The sequence below is a fragment of the Anomaloglossus baeobatrachus genome, chromosome 4 (genome assembly GCF_048569485.1).
Source record: "Anomaloglossus baeobatrachus isolate aAnoBae1 chromosome 4, aAnoBae1.hap1, whole genome shotgun sequence".
In the NCBI taxonomy this organism is placed as follows: Eukaryota; Metazoa; Chordata; class Amphibia; order Anura; family Aromobatidae; genus Anomaloglossus; species Anomaloglossus baeobatrachus.
Window position 1 is genome coordinate 10,506,719 of NC_134356.1, and position 15,891 is coordinate 10,522,609.

At 42.4% G+C, this 15,891-nt stretch overlaps 2 protein-coding genes across 4 annotated transcripts in view; both read left to right on the top strand.

Moving 5' to 3' along the window:
• The window catches only part of WNT5B (Wnt family member 5B), a 71,694-nt gene extending 69,927 nt beyond the window's left edge, over positions 1-1,767 (top strand). For both annotated transcript variants that reach the window (XM_075343610.1, XM_075343611.1), the window contains exon 5: positions 1,087-1,767. In XM_075343610.1, the coding sequence (XP_075199725.1) occupies positions 1,087-1,545 (459 nt within the window). In that variant the 3' untranslated portion in view covers positions 1,546-1,767. The remainder of the gene's footprint in view (positions 1-1,086) is intronic.
• A 7,270-nt stretch (positions 1,768-9,037) lies between these two features.
• RAD52 (RAD52 DNA repair protein) overlaps positions 9,038-15,891 on the top strand; it is a 32,943-nt gene continuing 26,089 nt past the window's right edge. The window contains exon 1 of one of the 2 annotated variants that reach the window (XM_075343608.1): positions 9,038-9,288. The gene's annotated coding sequence lies outside the window, so the exon portion shown is untranslated. The remainder of the gene's footprint in view (positions 9,289-15,891) is intronic. The other variant, XM_075343607.1, reaches the window with a different exon arrangement.

Sequence of the window (15,891 nt, forward strand, 5' to 3'; positions counted from 1 at the left end):
GTAATACTGTATATAGGGGGCTGTGTGTAAGGTAATACTGTATATAGGGGGCTGTGTGTAAGGTAATACTGTATATAAGGGGCTGTGTGTAAGGTAATACTGTATATAGGGGGCTGTGTGTAAGGTAATACTGTATATAGGGGGCTGTGTGTAAGGTAATACTGTATATAGGGGGCTGTGTGTAAGGTAATACTGTATATAGGGGGCTGTGTGTAAGGTAATACTGTATATAGGGGGCTGTGTGTAAGGTAATACTGTATATAAGGGGCTGTGTGTAAGGTAATACTGTATATAGGGGGCTGTGTGTAAGGTAATACTGTATATAAGGGGCTGTGTGTAAGGTAATACTGTATATAGGGGGCTGTGTGTAAGGTAATACTGTATATAAGGGGCTGTGTGTAAGGTAATACTGTATATAGGGGGCTGTGTGTAAGGTAATACTGTATATAGGGGGCTGTGTGTAAGGTAATACTGTATATAGGGGGCTGTGTGTAAGGTAATACTGTATATAGGGGGCTGTGTGTAAGGTAATACTGTATATAGGGGGCTGTGTGTAAGGTAATACTGTATATAAGGGGCTGTGTGTAAGGTAATACTGTATATAGGGGGCTGTGTGTAAGGTAATACTGTATATAGGGGGCTGTGTGTAAGGTAATACTGTATATAGGGGGCTGTGTGTAAGGTAATACTGTATATAGGGGGCTGTGTGTGGGCTAATGTATATGGGGGGTGTCAGCAGATTTAATTCTGCTCATTATTAGGTGATAAAATTACTGTAATATTAATATAACATAATTGTTAATTTTAATATTGAGCAAAATTAATCTCATTCTATTGGTTCGGCCTCTACATTGGCCTCCACAGTGGCCTCCACACCACCTCCACACCGGCCTCCACACTGACCTCCACACTGGCCTCCACGGCCTTCCATGTGGCCCCTCGGTAATTTGCGTTGCCCTCCCCTGATCAGAAGGATCTTAGCCCCACCTGGTGGCTGCTGCCTGTCACTGCACAACTGAGAGCTTTCTCCATGAGATAACATTTATGGGAGGCGTAACCATTATATTTTTTGTTCTTTATTTCCAGGCTGTGTATGAACTCGCTGATGTCGCCTGCAAATGCCACGGCGTCTCCGGTTCGTGCAGCTTGAAGACTTGCTGGCTGCAGCTGGCCGACTTCCGCAAAGTGGGCGAGTACCTGAAGGAAAAGTACGACAGCGCGGCCGCCATGAGGCTGAGCCGCCGCAACAAACTGGAGCAGGTCAACCAGCGCTTTAACTCCCCCACACCGGAGGATCTTGTGTACCTGGACCCCAGCCCGGATTACTGCCTCCGCAACGAGACCACGGGCTCCCTGGGAACGCAGGGGCGACTGTGCAACAAGACGTCGGAGGGGATGGACGGCTGCGAGCTGATGTGCTGCGGACGCGGCTACGACCAGTTCAAGACCATGCAGGTGGAGCGCTGTCACTGCAAGTTCCACTGGTGCTGCTTCGTCAAGTGCAAAAAGTGCACGGAGATTGTGGACCAATACGTGTGCAAGTAACGCTGCGCCCCATCATCGCCAGCACCGACCCCTCCTCCGTACGCTCTGCACCCCTTCACCGTGCACCCGGCACCCCCTCCCCAGTACTCGGGACGGGAGGCAGAAATATATATGTATAGGATATAAAACTAAATCAATATATGTAGATATATATTTTTATATGTGTATAAAGGAACGGCAGCGGGGGAGGGGGCGAAGAGGTGGTCTCGCTGGGGGCGGCCTGGGGGCGGCCATGATGGAGACGCTTTGCGACCACTTTTATTATCTCCTGTGACGAGGAGCGACACGGATGGATTCTCCTGCGGTCAGCTGCACGGAAAAGACTATGCTGTGCCTCTGTGCGAAGGAGGCGCTGCAGACAATCACATTCGTGTGATCGGGCTACACCGCATGGCATGGGTCACTTCAGAAAAAGCTTTCCTTCCCCAAAAAATATATATTTAGAAATATTAACTTTTATTTTTCAGCTTCATCCGATCCTGGGAAAGCTGAGTCACAACCAATATGGCTGCCGTTAAAGGGATAGACCCATCTGACACCAAATATTCATATATTCCTAGAATAATGCCCTCCCCAGGTGTAGTCTGCAGCGGTGAAGTCACACCATGGCTGCTGCCAATCACTGAAGTCAGTGCCTTGTACATGAGCCGCTGAGCTCAGTGACTGGCTGCAGCGATGATCCACACTTTCAACACTGCAGATCCGGATCGGTACTGGACCTGGGGAGGGTGAGCAACAATTGGGGTCTACTTTCATTAAAGTGAAAAATCCCTTTCAGGAAGGAAATCTGTCAAAAGGAGACTGGAAAAGATGGGTGCGAGCCTCTGCAACAGCCGACACCCGATGCTACACATCATAGGGTTTTTTTTCGTTTTTCCCAACCATTAGTCTTCCACTACAATACCGCCCTCTAGTGGTCAAGATTCAGAAGACAAGCGAAATCTGAAAATGTTTCCAAATGTTCCTAATATCATATTGAGATCAATAAAGAGACCCCCGGGGAAGATATTGGAGAATGTACCAGGGCAATGTCGCTGGTAACCCCTTTCCTGCTGGCCCAGTAATGCGAGAGTTAATTTTAACCTCACGATCGTTAAGTGATTTGTAATTTTATTTATTTTCTTTTTGTTTTATATCTTTATATATATATATATATATATATATATATATATATATATATATATATATATATAAATTATATTTGGGGGTACAGGAGACCGTGTGACACCGGCAGGGCTACACCTGGTGTAAATATAATCCGCGCCCCCATCGTCGGAGGAACCCCCCCCGTTTGTATAAATTTTCTCTCTCTGCTTTGTACGTTTGACAATAATTTACCAAGTTGTACCACAAGAATGAAAAAAAAATTAGACCACAACCCCCAGCGTCCGTGTATTCTGTGCTGATGACTACTTTTACACATGGGATGGCGAAGGTCACATGTATACTGGAAATATCTCCAACTTCCATTAATCCAGCATGACTCAGTGCCAGATTATCAGATGTCCTGATTACTGGACTGTCCATATAGGCATGAGCCTTTATTCCGGCTCCGTCTGATGATCTTTTCACTTCCTTTAATCCGGCACTAATGGGATCTGACCAGTGCCAGCAGAGCGGGTATTCTGGATTACTGGACTGTGTATAATTTGCTGGTAACTCGCATAGTAAGTATCCTTCATGACCGCAGCTTCTGATGGTCTGGAAAGTGACGATGGCGAAGATTGTGAAGGTCCTTTAATCCGGCATGTGATAATCTGATGAGACTCCTAGAGAATAGGAAAAGCAGAGGATTACTAATCTGTGGAAACATTTGACGCTGGCCTTGGTTTTACCTTTTTTTTTTCCTCTGTCCAATAATCCGGCACCTACAGTGGGGAAAATAAGTATTTGATCCTCTACTGTTTTTGCATGTTTTCCCACCTGCACAGAATGGAGAGGGCTGTAATTTTTTATCGTAGGTAACTTCAACTGTGACAGAAAGGATAAACAAATCCAGAAAATCCCATTGCATGATTTATAAATAATTTGCATTTTATTGTATGAAATAAGTATTTTATCACCAACCAACCAGCAAGAATTCTGCTGTCACAGACCTGTTATTTTTTCTCCTACTCTGCACTCATTACCTGTATTAATTGCATCTGTTTGTCCTCGTTACCTGTATAAAAGACACTCAATCACACCCCAACCTCTCCACCATAGCCAAGATAAAAGACAATGACCCAAAACACACAGCGAGGGCAACGAAGGAGCAGCTCCGTAAGAAGAATCTCAAGTTCCTGGAGTGGCTTAGCCAGTCTGCAGACCTGAACCCAAAAGAAAAATCTCTGGAGGAGCTGAAACTCAATATTGTTCAGTGACAGCCCAGAAACCTGAAAGATCTGGAGAAGATCTGTATGTAGGAATGACGTGAAAGATCTGGAGATCTGTATGGAGGAGGGACCTGAAAGATCCGGAGAAGATCTGTATGTAGGAATGACGTGAAAGATCTGTATGGAGGAGTGACCTGAAAGATCTGGAGAAGATCTGTATGGAGGAGAGACCTGAAAGATCCAGAGAAGATCTGTATGGAGGAGAGACCTGAAAGATCCGGAGATCTGTATGGAGGAGAGACCTGAAAGATCCGGAGATCTGTGTGGAGGAGAGACCTGAAAGATCCGGAGAAGATCTGTATGGAGGAGGGACCTGAAACATCCGGAGAAGATCTGTATGGAGGAGTGACCTGAAAGATGGGGAGAAGATCTGTATAGAGGAGTGACCTGAAAGATCTGGAGAAGATCGATATGGAGGAATGACCTGAAATAGCTGGAGAAGATCTGTATGGAGGAATGACCTGAAAGATCTGTATGGAGGAATGACCTGAAAGATCTGTATGGAGGAGTGACCTGAAAGAGCTGGAGAAGATCTGTATGGAGGAGTGACCTGAAAGAGCTGGAGAAGATCTGTATGTAGGAATGACGTGAAAGATCTGGAGATCTGTATGGAGGAGTGACCTGAAAGAGCTGGAGAAGATCTGTATGTAGGAATGACGTGAAAGATCTGGAGATCTGTATGGAGGAGAGACCTGAAAGAGCTGGAGAAGATCTGTATGGAGGAGTGACCTGAAAGATCTGGAGATCTGTATGGAGGAGAGACCTGAAAGAGCTGGAGAAGATCTGTATGGAGGAGGGACCTGAAAGATCTGGAAAAGATCTGTATGGAGGAATGACCTGAAAGATCTGTATGGAGGAGTGACCTGAAAGATCTGGAGAAGATCTGTATGGAGGAGTGACCTGAAAGAGCTGGAGAAGATCTGTATGTAGGAATGACGTGAAAGATCTGGAGATCTGTATGGAGGAGAGACCTGAAAGAGCTGGAGAAGATCTGTATGGAGGAGTGACCTGAAAGATCTGGAGATCTGTATGGAGGAGAGACCTGAAAGAGCTGGAGAAGATCTGTATGGAGGAGGGACCTGAAAGATCTGGAAAAGATCTGTATTGAGGAGGGACCTGAAAGATCTGGAGAAGATCTGTATGGAAGAGAGACCTGAAAGATCTGGAGAAGATCGATATGGAGGAGTGACCCAAAACATCTGAAGATCTGTATGGAGGAGTGACCTGAAAGAGCTGTAGAAGATCTGTATGGAGGAGTGACCTGAAAGATCTGGAGATCTGTATGGAAGAGTGGCCCGAAACATCTGGAGAAGATCTGTATGGAGGAGTGACCTGAAAGATCTGGAGAAGATCTGTATGGAGGAGTGGCCCAAAATCCCTGCTGCAGTGTGTGCAAACCTGGTCAACTAACCACGGAAACGTCCGACCTCTGTAACTGAAAACAAAGGTTTCTACCAAATATTAAGTTCTTTTTTTCTATTGTATCAAATACTTATTTCATGCCATAAATGCAAATTAATTATAAATCTTAAATGGGATTTTCTGGATTTTTTTATTCTGTCACAGATGAAGTTACCTACGATAAAAATTACAGATCTCTCCATTCTTTCTAGGAGGGAAAACTTGCAAAATCGGCAGAGTATCAAATACTTATTTTCCCCGCTGTGTCAGATCCCATTAATGTCCACTGCGGCTGCACAGTCCCTTCCAGTTCAGTACTTGGGACCATCCCGTGCCAGCATGAGAGATGATGTAAAACTCGCTGGTGCCAGGAGCCTCAGGCTGTCAGCTCAATGCCAGGTGACCTCTGCAGTCGAGCAAAGCACGTCCTCACTGGGCTCCAGGATCTGCCAGTCTGAGGGGTGATCGGGTTTGGCAGATGCCTGGAGCTGCTGCCTATCAGGTCAGTAACAGGCGCCTCGGGGAAGCAGTTCTGGGGTAAATTTTCTGTTCCTCCATGTGCCCCCTTTATGAGCTCCATAATGACACAGAGCAATGTTTGCTGAGGGGCTGCACAAACCCAGATCTCAACCCCACCCGACCCTAGTGGGACAAAATCTCCAGATTGTGAGCCAGATCTTCTCCCCAAGTATTAGTGCAGGACTTCACAAGTGTGACGTCTACAGACTCTCCAGGATCTTGTGATTGTCCTAGAGGTGAGAAGGTTAGAAGCGCTGCCAAAGGCCCAACAGCTACGTTCATCTCCCCTACAAATGTACAATCCGGCTAGTGGAGCGTGCATATGTCCTGAGTGCAGGGAAGAAAGCCAATGCAAGACCCCTCCGAGTCTTCCTCCATCAGACAACTCCATCTCTGACGCGCCTTACTTTCTTCAGACCCGTGTCCCCTCTAACACGCAACTTAGTCTCCCGTCCCCATCTGCCAGACATCCCCCTCCTCCCCCAGACCCTTCATCCCCCTCCATCTCTACTGTCCTTTCCTCCAGATGCCGCCTTTGCCTCTGTTCATCCCTCCCTGCCTTATCTTCCATCCCTCCCACTGTCTAGACTGGAGGAGTCTCCTCGCCCAGACGCCTTCGTCTCCTCCATTCTTCCCCCAGATGCCTTCGCCACCTCCATCCCTCCCCGACGCCTGTCTCCTCCATCCCTCAACCCAGATGCCACCATCTTTCTGCCCCAGGTGTCTCCACCATCCCTCCCTCAACAGCTCCACCATCCCTCCAAACCCCACCGTCTCCTCCATCTGTCTCCCCAGATCCCTCTATTTCAATCGCCAGACACCATAGTCTACCTCTCCCCAGATCCCTATATCTCGTCCCCCCCCAGACACTTCCATCACTCCCCTCAGACACCTTTGCCTCCTCCATCTCACCCCTAAGATGCCTCTGCCATCCCTCTCTTCAGTCCCCTCCATCACTCTTCCCAGACTTTTCCATCCCTGCCCCCAGATGCCTCCATCTCATTCTCCAGACCCGTCCATCCCTTGGCCCAGACTCCTCCGTGCTCTCCATCCCTCCCTCAGATGCCTCCATCCCTCCTGCTAGACCGCTCCATCCCTCCCCCCATTCAGACGCCTCCACCATCTCTTACCAAGACCCCTCTTTCTCCTTCATCCCTTCCCCATACCTCTCCCTGAGCATGTTGATAATGACTGATCAATTCTGACAGAGAAAGAAAAGAAGTAAATTTGTCTGATAAGATTATTACAAAGTATTTTGTTTTCATGGGTATTGTTGATATGAAATAAAAATTAACACAATAGTTACACTTTAATAAGGCCAGACAAATGATTCCTTTGTTTTTTTTAAATCAAGAGCAGTTAGCCATTGTCTCAGGTCAGACTGATCGGAGCCCGATTGTCTGTTATATGATTGCCTCAGCCCCTTTTCCTACATAGTTCAGAGGAAATTATTTAGTTGTACTGAACTAGCGACCAATGAGAGAGCAGCAATCTCCAACCAATCCTGTAAGACACAATACCCGAAATGAGAAGGGAGGGGTATAAAAGGGCTTTGCTTCTGTCACCAGGTGTATATTCTACATGACCTTACCCTAGGAGCTACAGTTCCAGCTGGAGGATCACAGAACTGCTTCACCGTTCAGTGCTGAGACCACAAATTCACAGACCCAGAATGGGACAACTCTGTCACATGGCTACATATCTTACTGTGCCAAGTCAGCTTCCTAAGCTTCTCTCAATGGATGCTAGCCAAAAGTGCGGTGCTTCTGGCTGGGATAGTTGGTCCTGGAAGCGTCAAAGTCATGAAGATTGTAATCCCTAATAGGCCAGCGAAAGGGAGGAACTTGCACCATCTTGTGTTTTTGCTTCTTGGTGAACCAATAAAATCTTAATGTGTGGTTCCCTCACCCTGTGTTGTCTCAGTAGTGTTTGCCCACGGGGAAAGAGTGCGGGTGTTTGGTGGGATGAGCCCTGGTCCGTGCAGTCTTTCTGAAAACAACCAGGCCAGCGGATGAGAACCCCTGACCCTCATGCCTCCACACTCTCCCCTCTGTCTCCTCCCTCTAGACCCCTCGCACCCCAGACCTCTCCAGCTCTCTTCCATCCCTACATCCCAGACCCCTCCATCTCTTTAATCCCTACCTACCAAACCCCTCTATCATCTCCTCCCCCCCAGACCCCTCCATCTCTTCTCCATCCCCCAGACCCTCCCCTTGTCTCCTCCATATCCCAGCCCCCTCCATCCCCCCCACCCACCCCCATCTCCTCCCCCCAGACTCCCAACATCTCTTCATTATCTTCTCCCCCCAGACCCCTCCATCTCTTTTATTCCCCACCTACCAAACCCCTCCATCATCTCCTGCCCTCAGACTCCCAACATCTGTTTCCCCCAGACCCATCCATCTCTTCTCCATCCCCCAGACCACCCCGTCTCCTCCATATCCCTCCATACCCTCAGACCCCCAGATCACTCCATCCCTCCACACCCCCAGACCACTGCATCTTCCCACGTCTCCTCCATTCCGCCCTTCTGTCTCCTCCATCTCCCTCCCGGACCCCTCCATTGTTGAGGAGAGCCTTTCCATTAAATACTTAACCTCTTAACAAGGGATTGTGGAAAATATGTCGATTTGTTACCCCCCACCCCCCGTGCCCCTCCATCCCTCCCACCAGACTCCTCCGTCTCCTCTTTCCCTCCCACCGGACTCCTCTTTACCTCCCACCGGACTCCTCCGTCCTCAATTCCTCCAAACGGACTCCTCCCTCCATCCCTCATCTCTGTCCATCACCATGCTTTACACTGCATCTCCTCTTCTGGATCGGCTGATGGCTATTACCAGGACATGTGTACACGGAGGTGACTAAACCGCTGTAAGATGAACTATTGTTGATCTGATTCTAGGAAAGCGACAACCAACATGGCCGCCAGCACATTTCCCTCAGGGGTTGTCGGCTTTCCATGACTCCTGAATGGCAGCCCGGCCTCGTTATATTATGTGGTGATGATTAGGAGGGGGAGTGCTCTTCAGCTGATGTGGAACTACAACTCCCAGCATGCCCTGCCAGCTGCTGGATGGCTAATGGTCATTACAGGTGGGCAGAGGAGGTGCCTGAGCCTCAGCCCCTCTCACCCCAAACAGCAATATCTGGAGCACCAAGATGGCGGCTGCAGACTTCACTCCTGAGGAGCCGAAGATCAATGGGCAGCGCCGTCCGGTGCTTCCCCCTCCGTGTCCTCCCGGGTCTCCGCTCACACGTCACTGCCGCCATTATCCCTCAGTCACTACAGGATGGATCCACAACTGAGCTGAGGTGAAGCCGCGCGCCCGCGGCTCCACATCCCGACATGCACTGCGAGGAAGGACTCTGATTGGCTGGCGGCCGAAGGCGGGAACAACAAGCGGAAACTGAGGCGCAGAGCAGAAGACCGCAGCACCTGAGGGAGAGGGTGGGCGAATATCCTTCTATATAATCCCCTATATAGCACTGTATATGTACACTGTACCCCTATATAGCACTGTATATGTACAGTATACCCCTGTATAGGACGGCATATGTACAGTGTACCCCTATATAGCGCTGTATATGTACAGTATACCCCTATATAGCGCTGTATATGTACAGTATACCACTATATAGCACTGTATATGTACAGTATACCCCTGTATAGGACGGCATATGTACAGTGTACCCCTATATAGCACTGCATATGTACACTATACCCCGATATAGCACTGCATATGTACACTATACCCCTATATAGCACTGCATATGTACACTATACCCCTGTATAGGACGGCATATGTACAGTGTACCCCTATATAGCGCTGTATATGTACAGTATACCCCTATATAGCGCTGTATATGTACAGTATACCACTATATAGCACTGTATATGTACAGTATACCCCTGTATAGGACGGCATATGTACAGTGTACCCCTATATAGCACTGCATATGTACACTATACCCCGATATAGCACTGCATATGTACACTATACCCCGATATAGCACTGCATATGTACACTATACCCCTGTATAGGACGGCATATGTACAGTATACCCCTATATAGGACGGCATATGTACAGTATACCACCAGATTCAAGTTAGTCTGCAGTTAGACGTTAGCTATTAGATATTCATTCATCTATGCTGCACCAACTGTTTTAAAACAAACTGATGATACATAATTTTTATTTTGATCAAGGTGCCTAATCCACAAGTGCTCAAAATGAATGTCTCAAGGTTTCTATATGAATTTGAAATTCTAAGATATATAATACTATATACAAGCGTAATCAAACGTACTCAATCGTCCATACGTTTAATTTGAAAAGAGGTACCCTGGACTACAAGTACTCAAAATGAACATCTCAATGTCCTGAAGAATATTTCATAGAAAAATTATCAAGTCTATGTGTAGTTTAGAAGTTATTCACGTAAATCTGTGTCACATAACGCTATACGCGCATAATCAAACGTACTCAATCGTCTATACGATTAATTTGAAAAGAGGTACCCTGGACCACAAGTACTCAAAATGAACATCTCAATGTCCTAAATAATATTTGCTAAAAAAATTATCAAGTCTATGTGTAGTTCAGAAGTTATTCACGTAAATCTATGTTATATAATGCTATACACGTGTAATCAAATGTACTCAATTGTCCAAACGTTTAATTTGAAAAGAGGTACCCTGGACTACAAGTACTCAAAATGAACATCTCCATGTCCTGAATAATATTTGCTAAAAAAATTACCAAGTCTATGTGTAGTTCAGAAGTTATTCACGTAAATCTGTGTCACATAACGCTATACGCGCATAATGAAACGTACTCAATCGTCTATACGATTAATTTGAAAAGAGGTACCCTGGACCACAAGTACTCAAAATGAACATCTCAATGTCCTGAATAATATTTGCTAAAAAAATTATCAAGTTTATGTGTAGTTCAGAAGTTATTAAAGCAAATCTATGTTATATTATGCTATACACGCGTAATCAAACGAACTCAATCGTCCATACAATTAATTTGAAAAGAGGTACCCTGGAGCACAAGTGCTCAAAATGAACATCTCAATGTCCTAAATAATAATTGCTAAAAAAATTATCAAGTCTATGTGTAGTTTAGAAGTTATTCACGTAAATCTGTGTCACATAACGCTATACGCGCACAATCAAACGTACTCAATTGTCCATACGTTTAATTTGAAAAGAGGTACCCTGGACTACAAGTAGTCAAAATGAACATCTCAATGTCCTAAATAATATTAGCTAAAAAAATTACCAAGTCTATGTGTAGTTCAGAAGTTATTCACGGAAATCTGTGTCACATAACGCTATACACGCACAATCAAACATACTCAATCGTCTATACGATTAATTTGAAAAGAGGTACCCTGGACTACAAGTACTCAAAACGAACACCTCCATGTCCTGAATACTATTTGCTAAAAAAAATTATCAAGTCTATGTGTAGTTCAGAAGTTATTAAAGCAAATCTATGTTATATTATGCTATACACGCGTAATCAAACATACTCAATCGTTCATACGATTAATTTGAAAAGAGGTACCCTGGACCACAAGTACTTAAAATGAACATCTGAATGTCCTGAATAATATTTGTTAAAAAAATTATCAAGTCTATGTGTAGTTCAGAAGTTATTCACGTAAACCTGTGTCACATAACGCTATACGCGCACAATCAAACGTACTCAATCGTCCGTACGTTTAATTTCAAAAAAGAGGTACCCTGGACCACAAGTACTCAAAATAAACATCTCAATGTCCTAAATAATATTAGCTAAAACAATTATCAAGTCTATGTGTAGTTTAGAAGTTATTCACGTAAATCTGTGTCACATAACGCTATACGCGCACAATCAAACGTACTCAATCGTCCATACGATTAATTTGAAAAGAGGTACCCTGGACTACAAGTACTCAAAAGGAACATCTCAATGTCCTGAATAATATTTGCTAAAAAATTATCAAGTTTATGTGTAGTTCAGAAGTTATTAAAGCAAATCTATGTTATATTATGCTATACACGCGTAATCAAACGTACTCAATCGTCCATACGATTAATTTGAAAAGAGGTACCCTGGACCACAAGTACTCAAAATGAACAACTGAATGTCCTGAATAATATTTGCTAAAAAAATTATCAAGTTTATGTGTAGTTCAGAAGTTATTCACGGAAATCTGTGTCACATAACGCTACACGCGCATAATCAAACATACTCAATCGTTCATACGATTAATTTGAAAAGAGGTACCCTGGACCACAAGTACTCAAAATGAACATCTCCATGTCCTGAATAATATTTGTTCAAAAAATTATCAAGTTTATGTGTAGTTCAGAAGTTATTCACGTAAATCTGTGTCACATAACGCTATACGCGCACAATCAAACGTACTCAATTGTCCATACGTTTAATTTGAAAAGAGGTACCCTGGACCACAAGTACTCAAAATGAACATTTCCATGTCCTGAATAATATTTGCTAAAAAAATTATCAAGTTTATGTGTAGTTCAGAAGTTATTAAAGCAAATCTATGTTATATTATGCTATACACGCGTAATCAAACGTACTCAATTGTCCATACGTTTAATTTGAAAAGAGGTACCCTGGACCACAAGTACTCAAAATGAACATCTGAATGTCCTGAATAATATTTGTAAAAAAATTACCAAGTCTATGTGTAGTTCAGAAGTTATTCACGTAAATCTGTGTCACATAACGCTATACGCGCATAATCAAACGTACTAAATCGTCTATACGATTAATTTGAAAAGAGGTACCCTGGACCACAAGTACTCAAAATGAACATCTCAATGTCCTGAATAATATTTGTTAAAAAAATTATCAAGTCTATGTGTAGGTCAGAAGTTATTCACGTAAATCTATGTTATATAATGCTATACACGTGTAATCAAATGTACTCAATTGTCCATACGATTAATTTGAAAAGAGGTACCCTGGACTACAAGTACTCAAAATGAACATCTCAATGTCCTAAATAATATTAGCTAAAAAAATTACCAAGTGTACGTGTAGTTCAGAAGTTATTCACGTAAATCTGTGTCACATAACGCTATACGCGCATAATCAAACGTACTCAATCGTCTATACGATTAATTTGAAAAGAGGTACCCTGGACCACAAGTACTCAAAATGAACATCTCAATGTCCTAAATAATATTAGCTAAAAAAATTACCAAGTCTATGTGTAGTTCAGAAGTTATTCACGTAAATCTGTGTCACATAACGCTATACGCGCATAATCAAACGTACTCAATCGTCTATACGATTAATTTGAAAAGAGGTACCCTGGACCTAAAGTATTCAAAATGAACATCTCCATGTCCTGAATAATATTTGCTAAAAAAATTATCAAGTTTATGTGTAGTTCAGAAGTTATTAAAGCAAATCTATGTTATATTATGCTATACACGCGTAATCAAACGTACTCAATTGTCCATACGTTTAATTTGAAAAGAGGTACCCTGGACCACAAGTACTCAAAATGAACATCTGAATGTCCTGAATAATATTTGTAAAAAAATTACCAAGTCTATGTGTAGTTCAGAAGTTATTCACGTAAATCTGTGTCACATAACGCTATACGCGCATAATCAAACGTACTCAATCGTCTATACGATTAATTTGAAAAGAGGTACCCTGGACCACAAGTACTCAAAATGAACATCTCAATGTCCTAAATAATATTAGCTAAAAAAATTACCAAGTCTATGTGTAGTTCAGAAGTTATTCACGTAAATCTGTGTCACATAACGCTATACGCGCATAATCAAACGTACTCAATCGTCTATACGATTAATTTGAAAAGAGGTACCCTGGACCTAAAGTACTCAAAATGAACATCTCCATGTCCTGAATAATATTTGCTAAAAAAATTATCAAGTTTATGTGTAGTTCAGAAGTTATTAAAGCAAATCTATGTTATATTATGCTATACACGCGTAATCAAACGAACTCAATCGTCCATACGATTAATTTGAAAAGAGGTACCCTGGACCACAAGTACTCAAAATGAACATCTCAATGTCCTAAATAATATTAGCTAAAAAAATTACCAAGTCTATGTGTAGTTCAGAAGTTATTCACATAAATCTGTGTCACATAACGCTATACGCGCATAATCAAACATACTCAATCATACATAACTTTAATTTGAAAAAAGGTACCCTGGACCACAAGTACTCCGCATAAATAAATAAAGGACATTGAGATGTTCATTTTGAGTACTTATGGTCCAGGGTACCTCTTTTCAAATTAATCGTATGAACGATTGAGTATGTTTGATTATGCGCGTATAGCGTTATGTGACACAGATTTACGGGAATAACTTCTAAACTACACATAGACTTAATAATTTTTTTAGCTAATATTATTCAGGACATTGAGATGTTCATTTTGAGTACTTGTGGTCCAGGGTACCTCTTTTCAAATTAAACGTATGGACGATTGAGTACGTTTCATTATGCGCGTATAGCGTTATGTGACACAGATTTACGTGAATAACTTCTGAACTACACATAGACTTGATAATTTTTTTAGCTAATATTATTTAGGACATTCAGATGTTCATTTTGAGTACTTGTGGTCCAGGGTACCTCTTTTCAAATTAAACGTATGGACGATTGAGTACGTTTGATTGTGCGCGTATAGCGTTATGTGACACAGATTTACGTGAATAACTTCTGAACTACACATAGACTTGATAATTTTTTTAACATATATTATTCAGGACATTGAGATGTTCATTTTGAGTACTTGTGGTTCAGGGTACCTCTTTTCAAATTAATCGTATGAACGATTGAGTATGTTTGATTATGCGCGTATAGCGTTATGTGACACAGATTTACGTGAATAACTTCAAAACTACACATAGACTTAATAATTGTTTTAGCTAATATTATTTAAGACATTGAGATGTTCATTTTGAGTACTTGTGGTCCAGGGTACCTCTTTTCAAATTAATCGTATGGACGATTGAGTACGTTTGATTATGCGCGTATAGCGTTATGTGACACAGATTTACGTGAATAACTTCTAAACTACACATAGACTTAATAATTGTTTTAGCTAATATTATTTAGGACATTGAGATGTTCATTTTGAGTACTTGTGGTCCAGGGTACCTCTTTTCAAATTAATCGTATGGACGATTGAGTACGTTTGATTATGCGCGTATAGCGTTATGTGACACAGATTTACGTGAATAACTTCTAAACTACACATAGACTTAATAATTGTTTTAGCTAATATTATTTAGGACATTGAGATGTTCATTTTGAGTACTTGTTGTCCAGGGTACCTTTTTTCAAATTAATCGTATGGACGATTGAGTATGTTTGATTATGCGCGTATAGCGTTATGTGACACAGATTTACGTGAATAACTTCTGAACTACACATAGACTTGATAATGTTTTTAGCAAATATTATTCAGGACATTGAGATGTTCATTTTGAGTACTTGTAGTCCAGGGTACCTCTTTTCAAATTAAACGTATGGACGATTGAGTACGTTTGATTGTGCGCTTGTAGCGTTATGTGACACAGATTTACGTGAATAACTTCTGAACTACACATAGACTTGATAATTTTTTTAGCAAATATTATTCAGGACATTCAGATGTTCATTTTGAGTACTTGTAGTCCAGGGTACTTCTTTTCAAATTAAAGGTTTGGACAATTGAGTACATTTGATTACACGTGTATAGCATTATATAACATAGATTTACGTGAATAACTTCTGAACTACACATAGACTTGATAATTTTTTTAGCAATTATTATTTAGGACATTCAGATGTTCATTTTGAGTACTTGTGGTCCAGGGTACCTCTTTTCCAATTAATCGTATGGACGATTGAGTACGTTTGATTACGCGTGTATAGCATAATATAACATAGATTTGCTTTAATAACTTCTGAACTACACATAGACTTGATAATTTTTTTAGCTAATATTATTCAGGACATTGAGATGTTCATTTTGAGTACTTGTGGTCCAGGGT